General features: G+C 38.6%; 1 protein-coding gene across 2 annotated transcripts in view; it reads right to left on the bottom strand.

Moving 5' to 3' along the window:
* Nucleotides 1–2,394: 2,394 nt before the first annotated feature.
* LOC122057909 (BEL1-like homeodomain protein 9) overlaps nucleotides 2,395–25,409 on the bottom strand; it is a 29,989-nt gene continuing 6,974 nt past the window's right edge. For both annotated transcript variants that reach the window (XM_042620277.1, XM_042620278.1), the window contains exons 3-5: nucleotides 5,565–5,971; nucleotides 5,430–5,490; nucleotides 2,395–3,220 (exon numbers count right to left, since the gene is read on the bottom strand). In XM_042620277.1, the coding sequence (XP_042476211.1) occupies nucleotides 2,705–3,220; nucleotides 5,430–5,490; nucleotides 5,565–5,971 (984 nt within the window). In that variant the 3' untranslated portion in view covers nucleotides 2,395–2,704. The remainder of the gene's footprint in view (nucleotides 3,221–5,429; nucleotides 5,491–5,564; nucleotides 5,972–25,409) is intronic.

Genomic DNA, 25,409 nt, shown 5'->3' with positions numbered 1-25,409 from the left:
GTTCATCTGAAGCCCAAAAAAACCGCACTCAACATTGGATAGAGTGTAATACATGTATGTGAGGTTCCTAACAAACCACTACTTTAAACACAATTTGGCCAACATTAACCAATGACGCTAGGAAAATCACAACGCGACGTAGGAAAATCCCTTTCTAGTGCCAGCAAAAGGAAAATTAAATACAAATTCGGTTAGGCGAGAGAAACTTCACACACAAAGGCCTCACCTTGCCTCACCACAATCTCGCCTGGCTCAGTGCACGCATGTGGGAGCAAACCCTTGAGCATTGTGAGTCTTTCTTCCAAGGAACCATACCCTTGTAGTTCTCATTATATAACATATACCCCACTCTTTTACTAATAGTAACATTGGGGAGGTCATAGTTTCAAACCTTATGGGAGTAAAACTTTATTTACAACAAATATATAACAGTTTCACAGTAAATTACAAAACTCAGATTAAACAAATCAGAGTAAATGAGCTATAGGGTATTAAACGGTGCAATTTTGGTTCTTTGTCTTAGAGGTTGAATAAAAAAATCGAACCATTTATTAACGATTTTATATAATGAAACCAAAATCAAATCATTTATTAATCCGTTATATGGTTCCTAAACAATTATGTAAAAAATGTTGCACCCAAAATCTCAAAAAAAAAAAAATCATAAGGAATCATTTAATGTAAACATACTGTCATATAAAAAGACAAATAATTATTTAATGTGAACCTACTCCATCTTTTGAAATTAATGATTGTTTTTAGAAAAAGATAAACAATTTCATCAATGTTGAAAGAGGCCATGAGGAAGGCGAAGATACGAGAGGGTGTTATTTATTCCACATATAAAACAAAATCTAATCGATTTAATTGTTTTAAATGGTATAAATGGTTAAAATTGAAACCAAATTGTTTATTAATCGGTCTTACATTTATAACCAAAACCAAACCATTTATTAAACGGATTCACAGTTCAAGAGTAAATAGTTCAGTTTTGGTAAACAATTTCAGTTTGATTTTGACATCATTAATTGAGCCCATTAAAATAATAGAACACATTGTAAATGTTTTATAAACTTGAATCTACACTAACTTTGATGAACTTCACTATAGAGTATGGAAGAAGTCAAACTTTTCGAACCTTTCCTCATTAGTGTAACTTGATAATTACCATTCCACATCCTACCATCCAACCCTACTAAGTGGATATCAAGAATGAGATCGCTTCTGATAATAGATCAGGGTCCTTTGTAGATGACTGGGAGCCCTCAAACACGCATGCAGTCCAAGATGCTACCAGCCCTTGAATCTGCGCTATACAGTGTGGCCATGTTGACCAATCAGCCAATGCAATTGGAAAGCTAGTGGAAATTTTTTTCTTTTGCTAGTGGAAGTGCCACCATCAAATTCCAGCAAGAAAACAGTATGACCCATGCTGATATTTTTTCACTCTGATCACTGAAAAAACGCAGTATGACTCATGCTGATATTTTCTCACACTCATCGCCCAAACCAGGTCATATTGAATTCAATTATTTTAGGCTTCTCCATCAGCCAAAGTCCAAAACAGGCTCTCTTTGTTTTCATACGAATGTGTCAGCATTCCCTTCCGCTGGAAAGCTTCACTTATTTTGCCTTTTGTCTTTAAGGCTGGTCTCGATCCCACACGCTTTTGACTGGTAAGATCGCTCCATGGTCTTTGCAACGAAAAGCAGTTATGCATCACTTTCTCTTTATCGCCAACAATGCTACCCATCTATACCTTGCTTGTGCGGACTTGGGCTCTGTTCAGAAGATGTTTGAGGAAATGGGTAATCGGAATAATATGACCTGGAACGTCATGGTCTTGGCTCTTGGGCCGTAATGTCTCATCCCAAGCCCTCCCCTCCCCTCCCATCCACTCCAGCAGATCAGGTCCTCCTACTGACAACATTGTACAAGTCTGACAAACTCGTCGATTCCACTAATTCATGAAACAATGTAATTGGGAGAGGTGGTGGAATCTGTGTATCCATCACAGGTCCTTACGAGAATGTTCTCATACAGGGACCTGATCCGAACTGCCCCCAACTCTTTATTTAGAAGATGGATCAGGTTCTCAATAAGATAACCATTCTCGTACAATCCTGAGAACCTGATCCGGACCCCTTTATTTAGTGTAAATGGGCATTCAAAATGACGAAGAACAGGGGTAGCATGGGCCAGCCTGGCCCTGAAATGGCAACATAAGGGCTGCAAGAGTCGATCAGGGCCAGGCCTGGTCTGAGTTATGGGGATCTAGGGTTTAATTAGGGGTTTTAAAAGGCCCGACCAAACCCGATCCTGTTGCACCCCTAAGTAGTAAATGTAGCATCAAGAAAGAAAAAGGCAAGAATGAAGGAAAAGTAAAGACAGCTGTTTTGCTTCAATCTGATTCTTTTGCACAATAAGAAGGAATCATCATGAGTCAAAAGACCTGAAAACAAAAGTAACACCAATGAGCCTTCTTCCCCTTTTTCTCCATTTCCCACCTCAACAGACCCACAGTGGGCCTTGAACACCTACTCTTTTGGATGTTGCTCAGCTGCCCCTAGATCAACTGTGTGCACTTAAGCCATCATTACTATCAAATCTATCCATAAAAGTACAAAGCCAATAAATCCCTCTCTTCCCTCACCCATCTCCCTCCTCCCTCCCGCACTGCCTTCACCCAGGTTTAAGCCCAAAATCAACCCACAAAACCATGAACTATCTGAGCCCCAAAATGACTGATTAGTTGATGTTCATGTTGTCTTTCCTGTCTATGCTGCAGCTGTTGTCCACCCTCCGCACTGTGTCTAAGACCTAAGGTGAGTGACACAGCTCCCACACCCCCAATCTCCAGCCTATTTTGGTTGTACGGCATAAAACCCATCAAGTCCCCACAAACATCAGCTGGAAATTGAGACTCCATCCTCAAACGCTTCCCCTGATTACACTGTTCAGAACTCTGATCATCTTCCCTGTTAGGCAATGCTACTACTCCTGAGCATTCAGATCCCTTCTCAGACACTGCATCTACTGCGAACTTGTTTAGGTTACGATCTCCCATGGGCTCAGTGCTACTGTTGGTGGCAACAGGTGCACCAACATTATTGCTGGAATTCAGGTTGGTTTCAGCTGATCCTTGGGTTTCAAGCATGTGTATCTCCTCAACCATAGGTTTCCACACCCGCACTCGAGCATTGATGAACCAGTTTGATACCTGTACAATATAATCCAACAGTTGGTGACACTGGTGATTGAACATCATGGCCAAGCAGCCATTGCGTGTAACATATATCACATGGTAAGAAAAACCATTCCATCTAATGCTGAATAGTTGGCAATAATAACAGGGGCTAAACATCTTTGCTTTTGACTTCTAACTCCATGATTGGGAAGTAATGGACACACATGTAAACCAACAAGAAGTCAATTCCCATTCACCCATACTTGAGCTGACCAGTGATGCAAGTACTAACAGAAAAGATCATTACACAAAATAGTTGTCATGGCAACTAGGTAACCCAAGGTATTGAAGGGGTACTTAGGCGACAAGGCGCCAACCTAGGAATGCAGTTTATGACCATATGCAATATAGCAATGATAATGTTATATAATTATGCTTCTATGCAACATAGAAATCAAATCAATGACCAAACATTAAATAAACTAAGCATTTGGTACGATACAAGCATAAATAATTAAAAAACTCATGAAGTGTCAACAAGGTGTGTTGTTGCCTCAGACCCTAGAAAGAGCCTAGGCAATGATGTCTAAGCGAATCCTTGACAACTATAATTCTAATTCTTTCAACTGACAATATTTGGCTCTACACTATCTCAAACCATGCCTAACCATTATACTGGGGGGGGGAAGTAATTTACACGATTTTACGATTATTATAACAAACCATAATGGGACATTATTACTTATGAGATTCATGAAAAGATTTAGAGATTGCAAGAAGGATCTTCATATGGTTTTTATTGACCTAGAAAAAACTTATGATATGGTCCCTAGAGAGTTAATCTGGCAAGTACTAGAGAAGAGAAGTGTTTCAAGTAAATATGTGGGTAAAATTAATGATAAATATGATGGTGTAGTAACTAGTGTAAGAACTGTGGGGACTCAAGATAGTGAATTTCCAATTATGATTAGGTTACATCAACGATCAGCTTTAAACCCCTATTTGTTTGCTCTCATCATGGATGCAATAACCAGAGACATTGAAGATGAGGTTCCTTGGTGTTATGGAAATCAACCTTGGAATAAAAAAGTTTTAAGATAAGTAGAATAAAGACAGTATATGGTGTATAACTTCAGTTATACAAGGACAAATAATGAGATAGTGAAAATTGACGAGGAGGTTCCGCATAGTGATTATTTTAGGTATTTGGGCTAAATCATAGATAAAGAAGGTCATATAGAGGATGACGTTTCAAAAAAAATTAAAGTAGGATAGATGAAGTGGAGAGGGGCATCCGGAGTGTTGTATGATCAACGGATTTCTTTAAAACTTTAAGGAAATTTTAATAGCACAATCATACGGCTATAATATATGGTGTGGAATGTTGGGTAGTTAAGAAACATCATGTAGATAAATCAGTGTAGCGGAGATGATGTTTAGATGGATGAGTCGTAAAACTAAAAAGGACAAAGTAAGGAATGATCGTTTTGTGTTAATTTGAGAGCATATCCGACACATGATAAGCTACGAGAAAGTCATTTGAGGTAGCATGGCCATGTTCAACATAGGCTTTTGAATGCTCCAGTACAGAGGAATGATTTGATTTAGATTGATGGAACTAAAAAAGCTAGGGCGGGCCTAAATGACCTTATGAGAAGTAATGAGGAAAGACATGTATAGCTTAAACCTTCTATCATATGACATGAAATACATCTGATAGGAGGGCAAGGATCCATGTAGCTGAATACGCCCCATACAGTTGGGACAATGCTGAGTTGTTGCCATATGTCGAAACATGAGGAGTATAGTATAACATCCATGGTTAGCAAATTTGGATTCAGTAATAACAAGAATTCCCCCCCCCCCCCCAAAAAAAAAAAAGGTTTAAAATAATTTGTTATCTTGAAAAAAGCGGTCAAATTTAGTTAAACAAGCAGAATATGGAAAAGGGTTTGATTCTAATTAATTCATGTATTAATTGGTTACATTTCAAAATATTGGCCAACTTCTTCGTTTTTAATTTACATTTTGTAATGGTTCTAAATTTTTTGGGCCAAATTGAATGATTCCTCAATTATTTGCAAAGACCCAATTCTTAAAGCCAAGTGACTTGTTTCCATGAATCATTTGCTGACTTCAAAAGAACGGGAATTTCCAGATTCGATCCAAAATTTTGCCAAACTATTCAGGATTTTGATTAACTATCATAACACCCCAATTAATTATTATCAGAAGAACCTACCTGGTTTCGAGTAAGACCAGTTTGAGAAGCTAGCAAGTCCTTGTCTGTGTCAGTTGGGTACCTAAAAAAATTAAACCAACATTATATACAAGAGATGAAGAGTGCAGGAAGGAGAGTGGGAGAGAAAACACTCACGGGTGAAGGAAATGCTCAAACAGCCATGCTCTAAGAATAGCAACTGCACGTTCTGGGAGGCCCCTCTGTGGTCTCCAGATATGCTGTTGGGGTTGAAGGATGCCTGGACTGTCCCCACCTGACTTGTGCTTATGAACGACATGGTCACCGAACCTTAGCTTGGGTGAAATTGTTTCACCTTTACTATTACTTGTAACAGTGGTAGGGGATGACAAATCCTCCCCAATGGCCTTGTTTATATGTTGAAGTTGATCTGAGATGACATTCTTCAGGCCCCGGAAGTGCCTTGAAACAGCCTTCAATGCCAAAGAGGCATAGGGGGTGGCAGCACTTAGACCTGCTACTGATTCAAATGATGATACCACGATGTGCATCTGCTGGTGATACTGCTTATATCTTCTGCAAACCTTTGAATACAATAAGAGAGACACATCATTGAATAAAAAATGTGATCTGCCCATAAGGATAATCCAAGTTGCAGAAGATAGAACAGATTACAAATACAAATACCTGAGAATAATTTTCATCCTATTATTCGCCCAAAAAAAAAAACCCAAAAAAAGCTCATCCTATAGTCAAGTAAGTGCACCTTAAGATAAATACCAACTGAGAATTGATATTTTAACAAATGCCCACTCTATTTGAGTAATAGCATTAAAAGGAAAAGAAAAAACCTTTTTTAAAAAATAAATTGATGGTGAATAATGATAACTGAAGGAGTGATCAAATAAGTTGGCAGCCATTTGACAATTTCATAATGATGCTGACAACTCTGCAAACATCCTACTCTTTTCTCCATCTCATTCTAGGCAATCAACTGGATCTGCAGGAGAAATAGTTGGTTTTGAAAAATTTCCTTCAAAAAGTGGCCAAAGATACTAGTAGTGGGATAGAGTTAATTGAAATTCTTATCCACCATAGAATGGTAGTGAAATTTATTTCCAATCATCTCAATATCTTATCATAGTCTGGTTATTTATAGAGGATGGACTTGAAGTTATTTTATGAGCAGATTGCCTATGAAGTTTCAATCATCTGCATGTCTATGATTGTTTTTGACGACTCCTTACTTGGCCCAAAGATGAAAAAGCTTATTCCTATTGGTATATCTAACCTTTCTTTGAACTTCATTGTGTGCTGGATGTTTGCGTTTGCAATGGTTCCTTGGATGGTCAAACCTCTACCTTGAGCTTGGCCTTCTTATTTGTGGCAAGAAGTGGAAAATCACTTTGCTTATCTTAGCCCTAGCGTAAACCCACCCCTTGGCTTGAAGTGTTTCTACACTTCAGTCAGTCCATCCATCGCTTGTGGTGACATCTACAATTGGTTTACATCAAGTGCAACTTAGTTAGACCACCCTTGTGGCATGATGTTTGTGAAGCCTAAAGTGAACAAAATCAGCTTTACCAGTAAAGGCAATCAAGAGATAGTCAGATCAAGAATATCAACAGTTAGTCAAGAGCCTTTAAGAAAAAGCTCATTAATTAATTGACTCCATCAAGTGAAAGTGTATTTCTTTGTGCTAGGAATTCCTCCTGTAATATGTGATCTTGTAATTCCTATGCACTCATGTAAGGTGATGCTCGACCTAGGACACCTTAGACACACTTGACCAAGAAGTCCCAAACATATTGGTATACCTAGACTAAGACTTTTTGATAAACCAGCCTCGAGAAGCAAATGGGCCATAATTGGGGTTTTTTACTTCTAAATATTTGAAAATAAGTTAGAAAAATCCACAGTTCATAACAGCCAAAATCAATTGCTCGCTCGGTAACTGGCGTACTGGTTCCTACCGGTACGTGGTTCCCGAAAGCTCTGGGTCCCAACCAGCTGAAGCAACTGGCTTACCAGTTCCTGCCGGCAGATGGGACCTGCGGGTGGCTCGAGGTCGGGCACCGGCTGATCACTAGCAGAAGAATCTGCCCGCCGATGACAAACCAGTTGTCAACCAACGGTAAAAACATGGCCATTTTTATGCAACGGTGACTGGGTACCACCATGCCGCTTGGGCAAAATATGCCCGTTTGAGTTGCTTTTCAGCTTGGCTTTTGACCTCCTTTCGACCATTATAAATACACCAAGTGGGGGCCATTTGAACCAACTCTTGTACTTCAAATTGAATATCCTTTGCGAGTCTTAGAACCCTTTTTGTTAAGAATCACTGTAGAGCTTTCATCTTGCAAACCTTACCTTGTAGATGCCTTGTGCTTTCATCTTGCATATATTTCTGTGAGAGTTTTTGCATTTCATTTGTACATGCAGCTATTGAGCCATTGTTGTAATTGAGTGGACACACTAGAACACTTTTCAAAGGGTGTTGTTGTGGGAGACTTTATAATCTCCACTGCTGTAAGATTGTTAGCGATGATCCTAGTAAACCACTAGGTTCTCAACATAAAGAAAGTCAGTGAGTGCTTACTAATAACGGAAGGCTAACATCTTGAGTGCAAGCCAAAACACTTGGGTCAGTGTTGAATCCAAAAAACCATTGTGAGGGTGATTGTGTGATCATTCTAGTGGAGAGTACAAGTGTTGGGTTATCACTTTGTAATGGATGTAGGTAAGTTGCCGGACAACACTAGACATTTATGTCGATCATGTTACCTCTCATCTCCTCTCAATTACATTTGCACACTAACCTTACAACTTTGCATTCATCTCGTGTTTGGGTAGTTTAAGTTTGTAGGTACCATCCATGTTTTAAATGCAAGATGTTGTACCCAAGTAACATGGTGATAAGAATGGAGGATTCCAATCCTAGAAGAAACCACAAATAGAGGAAACCTAGAGTATCATGAATGGATCTAATAAAGACATCATCCAAACTACAACCTAGATGCTACATTAAGCTTCTACCAATATGGTAAATTTGGAAACATAAAACATTACTGTCAAGCCACCAAATCCATGATTAATGAGCTTTTTAGTGTTGCACAGAAATGCGGTTAATCTTCAACGTTGTGGTTGTGCAAAGTCAAGCCCAATCTCTTCAATTCCTTCAATATTCTTCTATCAAACTAAGCAAAAAAAAAAGGATTTATAATCCTAAGAGATGGTTTTGTTCCTTTACAGAGTGTAACAACCTAAGGCACAGAAAGCCTCCTCATCCAAGAAATTCTCCAAATCCAGAGCAATTACTCGATGAGTGTCTACCTAAAATGATGTTTCAACTGAAAGAAAGAAAGAAAATCACAGAAAAGGATGTTCTGATGTTTAAGATTTCTAAGACATCGATTCACGCGAAACAACTAAGATCTAGTGAGAAGGATGAATTTTAGTCTGCAAGAACTCTCTTATAAGTTTAAATGGTATTCTTTCAAGTCACTATGTGGAAGACAATGAAGAATGACGAGGTAAAGTACCATACACAGAACCAAATCTAAACTTTAGGATTTTATCTTCAGGAACATAACAGAATGAACATGTACATTGAGCATGCATCTTCTCAAGGGAAAGAATTCTTGTATAATATCACACCAGAACTCGCTACGTACCAAAATTAATATTGGGAATAACAAGTATATCATCCTATTGGCACAGGCAATGGTTCTCCAATTCAGTTGGAGTAGTTTAGAGAATTAGACAATGGTTTTAGCGTTCAGGTTGTCAGTGAGTAGGTGTCTGGAGGGTCTGTATTTTGTTCAAAGAGGGAGTCAATTCGTATGAGGGAATTAGCATGTAAAGGTGTTTTTATTTTATAAATAAATGCAGCCAAATGAAGGGGTCTTATCATACCGTTACAATTGATAAATGAAAGCTGTTTCAACATAAAAGTTCTCCTTTTCGTTTTTCTTGTGGTTAAAGCCAAAGAAAAGCAGCCAAAAAATGGTCACTGCCACTGCTTGTTTCACAGCCAGATTATAGCATAGAGAGCCTATTTTTATTCTATTATTTCTTCTTCCTATTTCAAAATTTTATATTCGACAGTAACAATCTTTGAGAGTTCAATTTCAAAAATTTATATTCTACAGGAACCATCTTTGAGAGTTCATTCTGAAATCATGGCAGAATAATTCAACTAGATCCTGCTATCAGCTCTTCAGTGGCACGAGAGATCAAAACAAATCATAAGGCTTAATATACTAGGTTTTGTCATCTGGAATCACAAACCCAGCATATTTTCCATTTTCTGGTCAGCTAATACCATACCAATCTAACAGCTTCAGTGAACAGAATATCATGTTAATGGATATATTGTCTGTAATATATAATATTAACTGTATATTCTGTTTCTTTGTTAAGAGCTTCCTTGTTTAGATATTGCCATGTTTAGGTGGCAATCCTTTGTATATATTTCCATCTCTATGATGGAATAGGCACAGTTTTACTAGCTTTCACATGGTATCAGAACCGTGAATATCCTTGGCTGTGAGCACCTCTGCCTCCACAATCTCCTGTTCAGTGATCTCTATTGCCCTCTGTCGCCCCTGTGATCATCACTGAGCACCCCTATTCAGTTATCCATGTTGCCACCCATGTCAAACCCCCAAGAAATGCCTGCTGCTGCCACTTCCAACATCGTCTGCAAGTCTCCCTGCCGCTACAACTTCCTGGTCTCTCCCAGCATACCGCTACTCCAAGCAACCACCGATCCCCAGTGATTGCTGCTGCAAACCCCACACCCTGCACCCCCACACCATTTGAAAACCCCTCTTCCTACTCCTGAAGTTCCCTCCCTGCAACCCAACCTGTAAAATTACCCTTGTTATCATACCCCCAGCCTTGCAACACCTCAGTTCCCAATACAACCTACCACTGCTCACCCTCACAACAGACCCTGCTCCCCCCACAACCGTCCCTTGCTACTCCCTGCTTACCCCTGCCACGTTCCTAAAAACTTTGCTGTTCCTTCTATTCATCCCCCACTCCCAATGGCATTCCTGATAAAGTCATGCATCTGTTGGCATCCAGTGGCAAGTCAGGCTCTGTTTTTTAATCGATGATTTTGACTGATTGCATTCTTTCCAAACAATCTGCTTTACCTTCCAATCGAAGGATCTATGTTTCATATTCTCTATTTGATCTCATTCATTCAGACGTTTGAGGACCCCTGCTCCCACTCCCACCGAAGGTGGTTCGCGTTATTGTCATATTCATGAATGATTTATTCTCGCTTTATGTGGATCTACTTGTTTCATTGTCTCTCTAAGATTGTATCAATATATCAAAAATTTTGTTGCATGGTTCCTCACCTAGTTATCCAAATACATAAAAATTTGATTTTACTAGCAAATACACTTCCCAGTCATTTTGTACCTCACTTCAACAAAATGGTACTCTTAGACTCTTAGTGAACTCTCATGCACAAATACATCCCAACAGAAAAGTGTCGTTGAACAATTGTCAAATCTTACACTACTCGTGCCCTTCTTTTCTTTGTTAATCTCACTTCACCTTTTTCGGGAGAGATTGCTCTAAATTTGTTTGTACAATCAACTGCACTCTATCTCTAGTTACTCAACATATATCCCCTAATGATTTATATGGATCTCCTGATTATTCTATATTTCATGCTTTTTGTTGTATTTGTTCTGTTCTTCCTGACAAAGGGCGTAACAAACTCTCCTCGCATTGCAATGTGTTGTTTCCTTGGTTATGGCATCAATCACAAGGGTCATCGCTGCTATGACCCTGGTCATCTCTACGAATTTCATCATGTTGTCTTCCAAGAAAACACTCTCTTCTCTAGTGTCTCTCAAAGTTCCGTAAATATTTCTCACCTTCCTACTTGACCTTATACCGGATCCTTTTCCACCAACTGCCCCACCTGCTAGCCTTCCTCCACCGCCTCATGACCCTGATGTTACTACAACTACCCTTGACTCCTGTGTTATCATCTCGTATACAGATTCACGGGCTGCAAACTTGTCGAAGACTTGCCTCATACCTAGTGGTCCTGACCCGTCTATGGATTCCTCTACTAGCCCTTCTCATCAAAAGCTAATATGCTAACTAGATAAGAGAAAAATCTATCAGTCTTTCAATTATTATTTTTATGCCCATTTCTGTATGCAACTACCTCCTTCCATGAGGCTTCTACTAATCCTCACTGACAGAAAGCAATAACAAAAGAGCTTGATGCCCTTCACAAAAATCGTACTTGGAATTTGGTTGATCTACCCTCTATCAAAACTATAGTTGGATGTAAGTGGCCATACAAGATCAAGATTCGATTTGAAGGATCATCAGTTGCAAAAGGATACAATCAAGAATATGGCATCAACTATGAAGAAAATTTTGCCCATGTTGCTCAATTGACCTCTTTCCGAACTCTTATTGTTGTGGAAGGTGTCCATCAGTGGTCTCTTATTCAAATAAATGTGAACAAGTCCTTCCTGAATGGTGATCTTCATCAAGTGTTGTACATTATCCTCATTGTCCCTCATTAGGTGTGTCATTTACAACGTGCCTTATACGTACTTAAACAATCTCTTTGAGCTCGGTTTCCCAAGTTCAATTCCACAATCTCTGACTTTGGCTTCTCTTTGAGCCCGCATGACAATAACTATTATTTCACTGCTTTATGGAGATGAGATTTTTATTACAGGGGATGACATTACAGGCATACACTCCTGAAAATTTTCTAAGTAGCATTTTGAGAGATGAAGAATCTTGGGCCGTTATGATATTTGCATGGTCTTGAAAATTTCTTCTATGACTGATGGATATTTATTGTCTCAGGCCAAGTATGGATCCGATCTATTGTCTCATGCAGGGAACACTGGGGGAAAAAAAGAACTGTTGACACTCCCCTTGAATTTAACATTAAGCTATGAGCGACTAATGGAGAACTTCAAGTTGAAGCTACCCTCTACCATCAACTTGTTGGTATTCGGTATTCTTTTGAACTTGACAGTCACTCATCCCGACATCGCTTATATTGTCCGTCTTGTTATTCCGTTCATGGCTGCCCCTCGATCCACTCATTTGAAGTTGTTCTTCAGAATTATATACATCAGGGGCACTCTACTCCATTGCTTTCCATACTCTTTGCTCTCTTCTCTTGAGTAGGACCTATTCTGATGTTGAATGGGTAGACGACACTAATAATAACGTTCTACAATGGATTACTGCATCTTTCTTGGCGGCTATCTTATCTCTTGGCATAGTAAGTAACTAAGGCTGCATTTGATAGCATCTATTAGAACGTTTCTAAAGTTTTTTCGTTTTACAGGAACCCAAAAATGGAATCTTCCGTTTGGTGTTGGCAGTTCATTTTTTTCGTTTCAATGAAACGAACCGGACAGGAAAAAGAAAGAGGAAAAAAACAATGATGTTGGAACATGGTTAACCATGTTTTTTTAAACCTTCCATTTGAAACAAATTGGGGGTTTCAAGGTAAAGTGGTTATAACTTTACTTTGAAAGATTATACCCTTGAGAAAATGTATTCATAATCTTTACACGCCTCACGAGAAAATGAATTCATCATCTCTCGTTTTCTCAGACTTGAATATTTCTGAGAACGAAGCACTTGAAATTCTGAAGGTGGTCGCTTCACAAAGCAATAGGACATTAGATGGAACTAAGGCTATTGTAGTCGGTACTCTCCTTTGGGGTGATTCTGAAGTCACTGAGATCATTGGCACAGTTCAGCTCATAGTTGCATTTGGTCTTACTGCCTATTTCTGAAACAGGTTTACCAAACACCATTTTTAAACCCAAAAAAAAAAAAAAGGGTTTTCTAACACAGAAACGGAAAATTCTGGTTTTGACACGAAACGTCGTTTCTGAAACATAAACGTTACCAAACACAGCCCAAGTGTAGTTGCTCCTTCTAGTACTGTGCTCTTACTGATGCAACTTCTGAAGTTACCTGGCTTTGCTGGTTCCTTTAGGATATAGGTGTCACCCTCTCAACTCCAATCCCTATAGACTGTGACAACAAGAGTGCTGCTCAAATTGTTCACAATGATGTCTTTCACTATAGAATTGGGAAATTTAGACTTGTGCTTTAATGGGCACAGTCCTTCCTTTATTTATAGCAACAACAATAGTCCTAATCCTTACCTGAATAGTCTTGTCCTAATCTTTTTATGAGTCTAAGTGATCCTAGAGAAATCCTAATTACATTATTCAACACTCCCTCTCAAGTTGGTGCATGGATATCACGCATACCCAACTTCGACAAAATAAAATTAAAAGATTTACTACTAAGTCCCTTTGTGAGAACATCAGCTAACTGATCTTCACTTCGCATAAAGGGAATACAGATCAGTCATTGCTCTAACTTCTCTTTGATGAAATGCCTAACGATCTCCGCATGCCTGGTAAGATTATGTTGAACAGGGTTGTGTGCAATATTGATGGCTGACTTATTATCACAATATAGTAACATGGCACCTGGATGGACACCCAGGTCATAAAGGAGACTTTGAAACCAAAGTAAATCACATATCCCATGTGTCATAGCTCAGAACTCAACCTTTGCACTTGATCTAGCCACAACTAACTGCTTCTTACTACGTCACGTAACCAAGTTACCAACAACAAATGTACAGTAGAGCAACGATCATCTGGAGAGCCTGCCCAATCAGCATCAGTGTATGCCTCGATCCTCATGTGATTTGTAGGAGAGTAAAATTCTGTTTCCTAATGCCATCTTCAAGTACCTAAGAATCCGGTTCACAGCATCCATATGTGATGAATAGAGATCATGCATGTACTGACTCACCAAACTTACTGCATGAGCTATGTTTGGTCTTGTATGTGATAGATATATGAGTCTACCAACCAGCCTTTGATAGCGACCTTTATTAAAAGGTCCACCTTCCTTGCTTCTGAGATGAGAGTTAGCCTCAATAGGAGTACCCAAGGGTTTACACCCTAACATACCAGTCTCTGAGAGGAGGGCCAAGGTATATTTTCTTTGGGAAAGAACAATTCCCTAGGTTGAATGTGCCACCTCAATGCCAAGAAAGTTCTTTAGTTTTTCTAGGTCCTTGATCTCAGACTCCTTACCAAGATAGGCCTTGAGCTTAGAGATTTCATTTATATCATTGCCAGTAACAACAATATCATCCACCTATACTATCAGCACAGTAATCTAATCACCAACATTTTTAATAAATAGTGTATAATCAACATTACTTTGTGTAAAGCCAACAACTATCATAGCCTTTCGAAAATGACCAAACCATACCCTGGGAGACTGCTTCAATCCATATAGAGCTCTCTTCAGTTTACACACTTTGCCTTGTGTTTCTGAACTAGAGTATTTAGGTGGAAAGTCCATATATACCTCTTCAGTCAGCTCTCCATGAAGAAAGATGTTTTTTACATTCAATTGTTGTAGCTCTCATCCTCAGTTCACTGTACAGGAGATGATAACTCAGACTGTATTCATTTTTGCTACAAGTGCAAAGGTCTCCTGGTAATCAATCTCATAGGTCTGAGTAAAGCCTGTTAGAATATTTTTATGTGGGCTTATATTAATTGGGTTTTTTGTGCTTTAGTAAAACCAAGCTAATTATATGATCTAATTAAGTGAGACATACGGACTTTAATTAGTTTAATATGGGCTGGCTAGTGTGGGCTTTAGTTAACCATTGGACTTGTGATGAGTGGGTCCATTGGGAAACTTTATAAATAGAGAGCTAGGTCCCTCCTTTAACCCTAATCTTATTCACAACGTGCATTCTAGAGAGAGAGGGAGAAAGTGAAAGAGGCAGGGTTTCTTTTGGCTTCCTCCCTTGTACGTTCAGGTTCCTCATCTAGCCAGTGATCATAGGAGAATAAATGAGAAGTACCTTGCTACATGGATCAGAAGATTTTTCACTGCGCTTTGCTTTACTATAGATCTCAAACAAGATACGCTTTTATTGATTATAGTTTCTATCCCATTGTTCTCGGTGTTCTTAATCTATCTATGGCGATCTATTGGATCTAAGAATTATATCTTGTTGAGATTTTAATCCTACATGTGGTATCAGAGCCACCATAGATTAGGTTTAGAACGATAATTATGTTTGCAAGGGATAGATTAAAGTTTCTAAATTGAATCCATGGATTATGGGTGATTAGGTTTAAAACCCTAATTGATTAGGGATGATTATTTTGAAACCATAATTGATGAATGATGATTAGGTTTAAAACCCTAATTATTGAGGATGAATAGACATATGGTACTGTTCATGGGATTAAAAATAAATAAAGAAATATCCTAATAGATAATTAAAGTATTAAACAATGTTATTAGCATCTAATGTAATTTTACGGGACAATTTTTAGCCCCCTGTCTTCAAGTCTAAAATTACATATTATTTGGTTTGATGTGAGTGATATTAAGTATATCTCGGTATAAGAAAGTTTCATAAATTTGATTAAGTTGTGGTCACCAAAGTGATCTTCTTGATTGAATTTATGGAATATCGATCTAATACAGTAGTGGTATGTCTCTGGTTTTAATGCATGGTCATACACTCAAGGAGGTGATTGTGTGTTAGTAATTAGAGGGTCACATATACAACATATGGTTGAAAATTGACTAACCCAAAGGTGATAGCCTATCGAAGGTTGGAATATGTTTTTATGGCCGTTGATATGTGGAGGGTTCTGCAACTGCATGTTATGAATTCAGCCCAAAGGTGTTTACATAATGATGTTTGTGAACTCTCAATTGGTGTACTTATATATTTTAAGTTACATGGTACTCATATTATGCTAACGATATACATAGTTTATTTTTAAGTCACCTTTTCTATCAACAATAATATGGTTACTATTGAGGTTCTTATTGGGTCTAATAGAAATAGATAGAGGATGTATTGTTTACCATGGAAATGGTAGATGTTCACACATCCCTTAGTATGAATAAACCAGCGGATCTCACCGATCAGAACACTGGTAATGAAAAAATTGGTGCATGCTGCATGTATAAAGAGCAATTGCATCTATTTACTGTCCATAAAGAGGTTGATCAAAGATCACCTTAAAAAAAGTGGTTTGCCTACTGATTGCACTGCTAAGGAGATGATGGATGCAGTGGCACTCAGGTACCGAGTTTCATTGAATGCTGAAATAGGAACTCTTCTGCAGGAACTTTTCAATTTGAGGTATGATGGTTCTAGAGGTGTTATGGACTATATAATTCGGATGGTGGATTACCAAACCAAACTCAAAGCCTTAAATATTTCTCTTCTTGATCCTTGCATTGTCCATCAAGCCTTCAATACCCTTCCTTCTGAATTTAGGATCATCAAAACCAATTATAACTCCCAATATGAAACCTGGATCATTAATGACTTGATCTCTAGAGTTGTCACTGAGAAAGAAAAACTGAAGAAGGAGAAAACCCACACAACCTTGTTTGCTTCTAGCTTCAGTTTTCATAAAGGTAAATAGCCTAAATATCATACTAATAAAGTTGCTCAGGAAACCAATAAGGAGTTGGTCAATTAAGTAATTTGGGTCATAAGAAATCCTCTTTTAAGGAGGATGGTCACTGTTTCTTTTGTAAGAAAAAGGGTCATATGAAGAAGGAATGCCCTAAGTACAAGACTTGGTTATTTAAACGTGAGCATACAGATAATGATTCTTTAGCACTTGTTTGTGAATCCAACTTATCAGAAGCCCCATCCAGTTCTTGGTGGCTAGATAGTAGTCCAACTAACCATGTTGCTTCTACCATACAAGGATTCATAAATCGAAGAAATCCAAATAAGAATGAATCAAAGCTCACTGTGGGGAACAATGAACAAACTGACGTAGAATTCGTGAGAGATGTCATTTTAATTCTAGACTCTGGTTTTAAATTGATGTTAAGAAACACTTTTTATACCATCTTTTATGTGGAATTTAATTTCTGTTTCAGTTTTACACTTGTGTGGTTACCATTTTAAAATAAAGAACGCTATGGTTAATTTGTTCTTCAATTCAAATAAGGTTGGTTACTGTACTGTCTTATGGTCTATATAGATTATGTTTAGCTCCTCATGATATTTATGTCTCTTATAATGTTGAAATAATTGTTTCCAAAAGGCCTTTACCTAAGGAAGAGTCTTACATGTTGTGGCATAACAGGTTTGGTCACATCACTAGGGAAAGAGTTGAAAGGTTGATAAAGTCTGACATCCTGCCCACTCTTGAAGGTGACCTAGAGACGTGTAAATTATTGTAAAGGGAAAATGACTAAGATAAAGAATAAGTCGGTAGTCCGTAGTTCTGACCTATTGGAGGTTATTCACACTGACATCAGTGGACCCTATACAGCTACATTGTGTAGAAATTTTTATTTCATCACATTTATTGATGAGTATTCCCGATATGGTTATCTGTTCTTGATTAAGGAAAAGTCTAAGTCCCTTGATAAATTTAAGATTTTTAGGACTGAAGTCGAAAAACAGTTGGAAAAGTCATCAAAGTTGTTAGATCTGACCGGGGGTGATGAGTATTATGGTAGACATGGCGATGCTAGACAGCTTAAAGGCACGTTTGCCAAATAATTAAAGGATTATGGGATAGTAGGTCAATTTACTATGCCTGGGAGTCCTGAGCAGAATGGGGTGCCGAAAGGCATAATCACACCCTTATGGATATGATGAGAAGTATGGTTAGTAGGGCAAATTTACCTCAGTTTTAATGGGTGAGGCTTTGAAAACAACCTTTTACATCCTTAACAGAGTCCCTACTAAAGTTGTTCCATTAACTCCTTTTAAGTAATGGACTGGACAAAAACCTAGTTTAAACCATCTTAGAGTTTGGGGATGTCTTGCAAAAGTAAGGTTGTATAATCCAACTTTGAGCAAGTTGAACTCCATAACTAATCGTTGCTACTTTGTTGCTTACCCCGATCATTCGAAAGGGTATCGATTTTATAACCCTTGCGGATGTACTAGAATCATGGAATCACAGACAGCAAAGCTTCTGAAACTTGACGTGGCCGAGAAAGGTAGTTGTTCTTAGACTATAGGGAATAGTAGTGAGGTTAGGACGACTGTATCATTTACTCTACCTATCTAGATGGATGTAGAGCTTGCTCCACCGATTGCTGCACCTATTGAGATACAAGAGCATGTTGTTGATATAGCTCCTATTGAGGTCTCTCAGGTTCAAGATGAGGTTATGGAGGCTCCACTCAGGAGATCCACCAAGGTGAGGAGGTCAACCATACCACCAGACTATATAGTCTATTTGGGAGAATATAACTACGACATTGGTTGTGTGATTGATCCAGTTTCTTATTCAGTTGCTATTTCTAGTCCTCAGTCCGATTTGTGGTTAGATTCAATGAAAGATGACATGCAATTGATGAAACATAATGGTGTTTGAGAGCTTGTTGAGTTACCTGAAGGTTTTTCGATGAATGATTCTGATCATCTTGTATGTAGACTTAATAAGTTTATTTATAGGCTCAAGCAAGCTTCTAGGCAATGGTACTTTAAGTTTGACGGTGTTGTGACTTCATTCGGTTTTGTTGAGAACCAGGTAGATTAGTGTATATATCACAAGGTCAATGGGAGCAGATTTATTTTCCTTATACTTTATGTGGATGATATCTTGCTTGCAAGCAATGATCTACGACTATTGCATGAATCAAAACAACTGTTATCTAGGGAGTTTGACATGAAGGACCTTGGTGATGCTTATTTTGTCCTTGGCATTAAGATCCATAGGGATCATTCTCACCGACTGTTAGGTCTTTCTCAGAGGGCATATATTGATCGTGTTCTGGAGAGGTTCAGTATGCTGGATTGCAAATCTGGGAATGTTCTAATTCTCAAGGGTGATAAACTGAGCATATTACAATGCCCTAAAAGTAATATTGAGAGAGATTTAATGATGAAAGTACCCTACGCTAGTGCACTTGGAAGTATCTTGTATGCTCAAGTTTGTACTAGACCAGATATTGCTTTTGCAACAGGAGTTCTAAGCAGACATCATTCAGACCTTAGTCACGATCACTAGGTTGCTGCCAAGAAGGTTTTGTGGTACTTAAAGGGGACAAAGAATTATATGTTGATTTACATACGTGTTCAGGACCTACAACTAGTAGGGTATATAGACTCTGACTTTGCTGGTTGTCAGGATGACAGGAAGTCCACATCATGATATATTTTCTTAATGGAGGGTGGGGTAGTATTGTGGAAAAGTGCGAAACAGAAATTGATAACTTCTTCGACCATGCAAGAAGAATTTGTAGCATGTTGTGGAGCCACTACTCAGGCAATTTGGCTCAGGAACCTCATAAGAGAGTTGACAACATTTGATTTTATGACTAGACCCATCCAATTGTACTGTGATAACAGCTCTACTGTGTTGTTCATACAACAATAAAGGTATCATAGGGTCTAAGCATATGGAGGTCAAATATTTGACCATAAAGGAAAAGGTTAAAAAATGTGACATCACAGTGGAGCATATTGGTACAGATGATATGGTAGTTGATCCCCTGACTAAAGGCCTTCGCCCTTGTGTTTTTGAGAGACATGTCATTAGCATGGGCTTAGGAGCATCATGTGATACGGTTGTTAGTGGGAGATATTTCATTTTGCTCTATTGTGTAATTAAATTTTCATCTGTGTTTTTTTTACCTTTTGGTAATTTTTTGGATGATATATTAACTATCTTTTGCATGCCATTCTATTCAATAAAATGCAGTTTTGTTATAACTGTTGTATTTAACACGTGAGTGTTTTATATGTTGACATGTTATATATATAAATGTTTGAAGTCTTAAGGTATGTGTTAACCTTGAGCAAAGGCTAGGGCATTCAGTTATTAGCCTTAAGGTATATCTTATAACACAAAGTATAACTCAAGTTATTGAAAATAAGACATACAGCTTCATTGGAACCATAAAGAATTTTCTCAAATGTGGGCGTATCACTTAAGGGAGAGAAAATTGGACTGACAAGGGATTAACACATATGGAACCATTATGTGGGTGTTATCCAGTTGCCACACTACCATATTAAATCCATGTTAGTAGAGTTGAGAGCTCTTGTGACCATGGAAGGTTTTGTGTCGTATACAAGATGCAGTTACCGCTATGATTCGGAGTTAAGACTCTATGGGACAAGATTGACTATTAAAGATGTCTCTAGATCATTTTAAAAACACGTGCATTAAAGTGATGATTAGCTTGAGATTGCTTTTTAAGGACAAAATAAGTTTTCAAAAAATGATAGCAATTAATATAGCCCAAGTGGGAGAATGTTAGAATATTTCTATGTGAGCTTATATTAATTGGGTTTTTTGTGCTTTAATAAAACCAGGCTAATTATATGATCTAATTAAGTGAGACATACGGACTTTAATTAGTTTAATATAGGCTTGCTAGTGTAATCTTTAGTTAACCATTGGACTTGTGATGAATGGGTCAATTGAGAAACTTTATAAATATAGAGCTAGGTCCCTCCTCTAACCCTAATCCTATTCACAACGTGCATTCTGGAGAGAGAGGGAGAAAGTGAAAGAGACGGTTTCTTTTAGCTTCCTCCCTTGTACGTTCAGGTTCCTCATCTAGCCAATGATCATAGGGGAATAGAGGAGAAGTACCTTGCTACGTGGATCAGAAGATATTCTGCTGCGCTTTGCTTTACTATGGATCCCAAACAAGGTACGTTTTTATTGATTATAGTTTCTATCCTATTGTTTTTGGTTTTCTTAATCTATCTATGGTGATCTATTGGGTCTAAGGATTATATCTTGTTAAGATTTTAATCCTACATAGCCCTTTGCCACCAGTCTTTCCTACATGCCTTGTATCGATCCACAGTCCCATCAGCATTATGTTTGACCGTGAATACACATTTGCAGCCAACTAGTCGCGTTTGCAGGGTGGAACAACAAGATCCAATGTGTTATTCTTGTGAAGAGCTCTCATCTCCCCATTCATTGCCACCTTTCACTTAGGTTCTATATTTGCCTCCTGCCAGGTTTTAAGAATAGAAACAGAGGACAAGGAAGACACAAATGCATGATATGATGGGGAGGGAGCATTATAACACACCACGTTAGAAATAAAATGCTAAGTACAAGTCCTATTACCTTTTCTATGAGCAATAGGAACATCAAAAGACTGATCAAAAGTGAGAGGAAAGGTTATACCTAGAAGGGAAGACTAAGGATCAGGTAGCAATGGTAGTTTCAGTTATTTTTTCCGAGAGAATACCTTTATCATTGTATCATCCTATGTTTTTTGCTACATTTATGGCTCCCCTTGAATGGAAGCCTCTTGCTCCTGAATTGATGACTCCCCCTGAACAATAACCTCGGGACCAATGGGAACCTCTGAACTATTAGTCTTTATTTAGATATCCCTCTTGAGTAGCACCTTCATCCATGGTAAGGTGTAAAGGACAATCAAAAGTAGGAATCAGAATCATCTCTTCACCAGCAGAGGACTTCCCCTGAAAAGGTGGAAAGTAAGCCTCAGTCTCACGAAATAACACATCCATGGAAACAAAGAGCCGTCGAGAAGGTGGATGATAGAACAACCCACAAAAATACACCGGAGTCCACGATGATCAAGCTTGTCGAGAACCTGATGCTTGCGAACAAAGCAAACACAACCAAAGACCTTGGGAGGAACAACAAAAGTTCGAGACTCAGATAGTAACTCAATGGGACTCTTAAAACTAAGTACACGGGAAGGCATCCTATTAATGAGATAGGCAGCAGTGAGAACCTCACTCCAATAGGGAGCAGGGACATGCATCTCAAACATCAAGGAGTGTGCAACCTCAAGGAGATGGCGATTCTTGCGTTCAGCTACACCATTCTGCGTCGAAGTATCCACACTAGTCTGATGAATTAGCCCATGATCAATCAAGTAAGACTGAAAGGAACCATCCATATATTCCTTCCCATTGTCAATTCACAGTATCTTAATTTTAGCATCAAATTGGGTCCTAACCATGCAATAAAATTCTCGAAAGCATTGAAAAACCTCGCTCTTATTATACAATAAAAAAATCCAAGTAGAATGAGTATTGCAATCAATAAAAGTAACAAACCATAGATAGCTAGAAACAGAGACACGACGGGCAGATCCCCAAACATTAGAATGAATTAAAGCAAACGGAATAGTACTTCTATTATCAGAAAGAGGATAAACATTACGAGTTTGTTTTGTCAAAACACACGCATCACAAATAAATTGGTCCATAGTACAATGTTTAACTAATGCTGGAAATAATCTAGATAAAGTGTCCCACGGGGGTGATCTAGACGTCGATGCCATCCCAAAAGTTCAGAGAGTGCCGAATCAGATGAAGTGTGTAAAGCCCAAGAGGGACCACTGTCTAGGTAATAGAGACCACCATGGGTGCCAATTCAACAAGTAATCACAAGAGAGAATGATCAATCTAGAGCTCAATCAAACATAAGCAACATCATGACAAAGGCCGCCCCCAGTAGGAGAACACTCACCACTGAAGGAGAAAGCGGAGTAGAGGCAAAATTACCCCCTTTACAAAATTTGTTTTTATTCTTTTTGGACTAGCACATGTGTAAACGTTGGTTTGGATGGGGTCTAGTTGGTTTAAGAGTAATACGGTTGGTTCAGGTTAGGTGTAGCCGGTTTAGGAGTGATATGGTTGGTTCCGGTTAGGTCTAGTTGATTAGGAGTGGGGTTGGGCTGGGGTTAGGTTTCGGAGTGGTTTGGTTGATTTAGGATAGGGATTTAAGTTGGAGTTGGGATGTGAAGGTCGGGGCTGTCGGTGGTGACAGGTTTGGCGAGGACATCAGGGCTGGCGGTGGTTTAGGAGTTGATATGCAGGCGGTGATGGGATTTCAGGGTTACAAAGGAAGGTTGCAGGTTTGTCGAGGATGTCAAGGCTGGCGGTGGTTTAGGAGTTGATGTTCAGGCGACAATGGGATTTCAAGGTTACAGAGGAAGGTTGCAGATTGTGGATGGTGGCGGTGTAAAGAAGAAGGTAGCGATGGAGGTTGCTGGTTTCTATGATGAGGTGTTGCTGCTTGCTGCTTGCAGCAATCAGCAATGGAGGTTGCAGGTTGGAGGTTGGGTTCAGCGATGGAGGTTTTGCAGCAAGGGTTTGCAACGAGGGAGGCTTTGGTTTGCAACGATGGGCATGCAGCAGAGGAGGCTTCGGCAATGTGAGGCAGTGGTGGGAGATTTCAGGGCTTGGGCGGCAGTTTTGGCAGTGGTGTGATGGGGCTTGGTAACAGTGGTAAGGCTAAACCGTGGAGGAAGAGGGATAGAATGGACTAGGGTTTTGGATTTGGTGATCAGACCTGCTCAGATACCATGTAGAACTGGGGAAATTTAGACTTGTGCTTTAATGGGCACAGTCCTTCCTTTATTTATAGCAACAACAGTAGTCCTAATCCTTACATGAATAATCTTGTCATAATCCTTACTGAGTAGTAGTCCTAATCCTTTCATGAGTCTGAGTGGTCCTAGAGAAGTCCTAATTACATTATTCAATATTCACAAACGCACCAAGAATATTAAGATTGATTGTCATTTTGTTCCTCATCATTTGCTTCGTGGAACTATTTCCCTTCATTGCATTTGTACATCAACCAACAGATCTATTTACCAAAACCATCCTTCTGACCACTTCCATTCATTGGTGTCCAAACTCAAGTTGGTTTTCTCCAATCCACCATGAGTTTGAGGGGTGTTAATGTATGCCTGTAATATGTAATGTGGCCTGTATATTCTGTTTCCTTGTTCAGATATTGCCATGTTTAGGTGGCAATAATTTGTATATATTTCTTTCTTTATGATGGAACAGATACAGTTTAACCAGCTCTCACATGTCATACCAATATTCTTCAAATTGAATAAGAAAAAAGATACTAAAATTTGACTACCTCAACTCAACTTGAATTTGAAGTTCTAGAACACTTTCTATCTCACACAAAACCCATCTCCACCAATGGACCACCCCACCCCCCCCAAAAAAAAAAAACCCCCCCCCCAAAAAAAAAAAAAAGAAACCTCCATCCCATCCCACTATTTTCAACCCTAACCTACTTTCCACATATTTATATAACCCATACCTAAACTGCTAAACAGCCAAACCTAAATTCCATCATATGAGAATTCCTAGTGCTGCTAGGAATTTGAACACCATAAAAACAGCAGTGTTTCTCTGCCCTGTTTACTGTTAACTGAGTGCTTGCTCGAATATATCGGTCACTTCATTGTACATCTTTTGGGATCATCTTATTGCAGGGGTCCTGTTCTACACCATCAGATATGAAATCATCGAGGAAAACTCAAATTTTATTTTAATCTCATGTTGCATTCCTAATTGTAAGGATCAACTGTCCTCCTCGGCTCCTCCTTAAAACATTCTCTTTTTCTTCATAATACTTGCTTTTCTTGGTCAAGTATAACTGGGCTTCAATTCATCTTTCATGTTTTTTTTTCTTTTTTTCTTTTTTTCATTTTTTGGTACAAAACCTTTAATGTTACTTGCTGGAATCATTAAATCACCCAAGTTCTCCCACTTGCAAAATCATCAAGCTAACCACATAATTTCTAATGTCCAAGCAAGATGTTTGAAATTTACATTCTTTGAGCTACTAGCCCTAGATGACACTTAGATCATATTGAGAGAATTACTCTTTTGTAATAATGTGGCATGGGCATGAGTTTAAGCATACTGTGTATAATTCAGATAGAAGCATGACAAAAAATTTCGAAAGTCATTGAGATTAGGCCATATGTTTGTTTGATGGAGAAAAGTGGAAAAAGTAAAAAGGGGTGGGAAATTTGAACTCGTTTCCCACAAACATGAGTGTTTGAAAATGGGGTGGGAAACTTACCAGACAAGTTCTTTAAATGAAATTATTGGTGTCTGCTGATGTGGCACTCAACTTTTTCCCATCCTACTCACTATTTGGTAGGACCTTGGCACTATTCATG

This window comes from Macadamia integrifolia, chromosome 12 (genome assembly GCF_013358625.1).
Source record: "Macadamia integrifolia cultivar HAES 741 chromosome 12, SCU_Mint_v3, whole genome shotgun sequence".
Lineage (NCBI taxonomy): Eukaryota > Viridiplantae > Streptophyta > Magnoliopsida > Proteales > Proteaceae > Macadamia > Macadamia integrifolia.
Note: the sequence above shows the minus strand (reverse complement) of the source record. Positions and strands in the feature narration are given on the sequence as shown.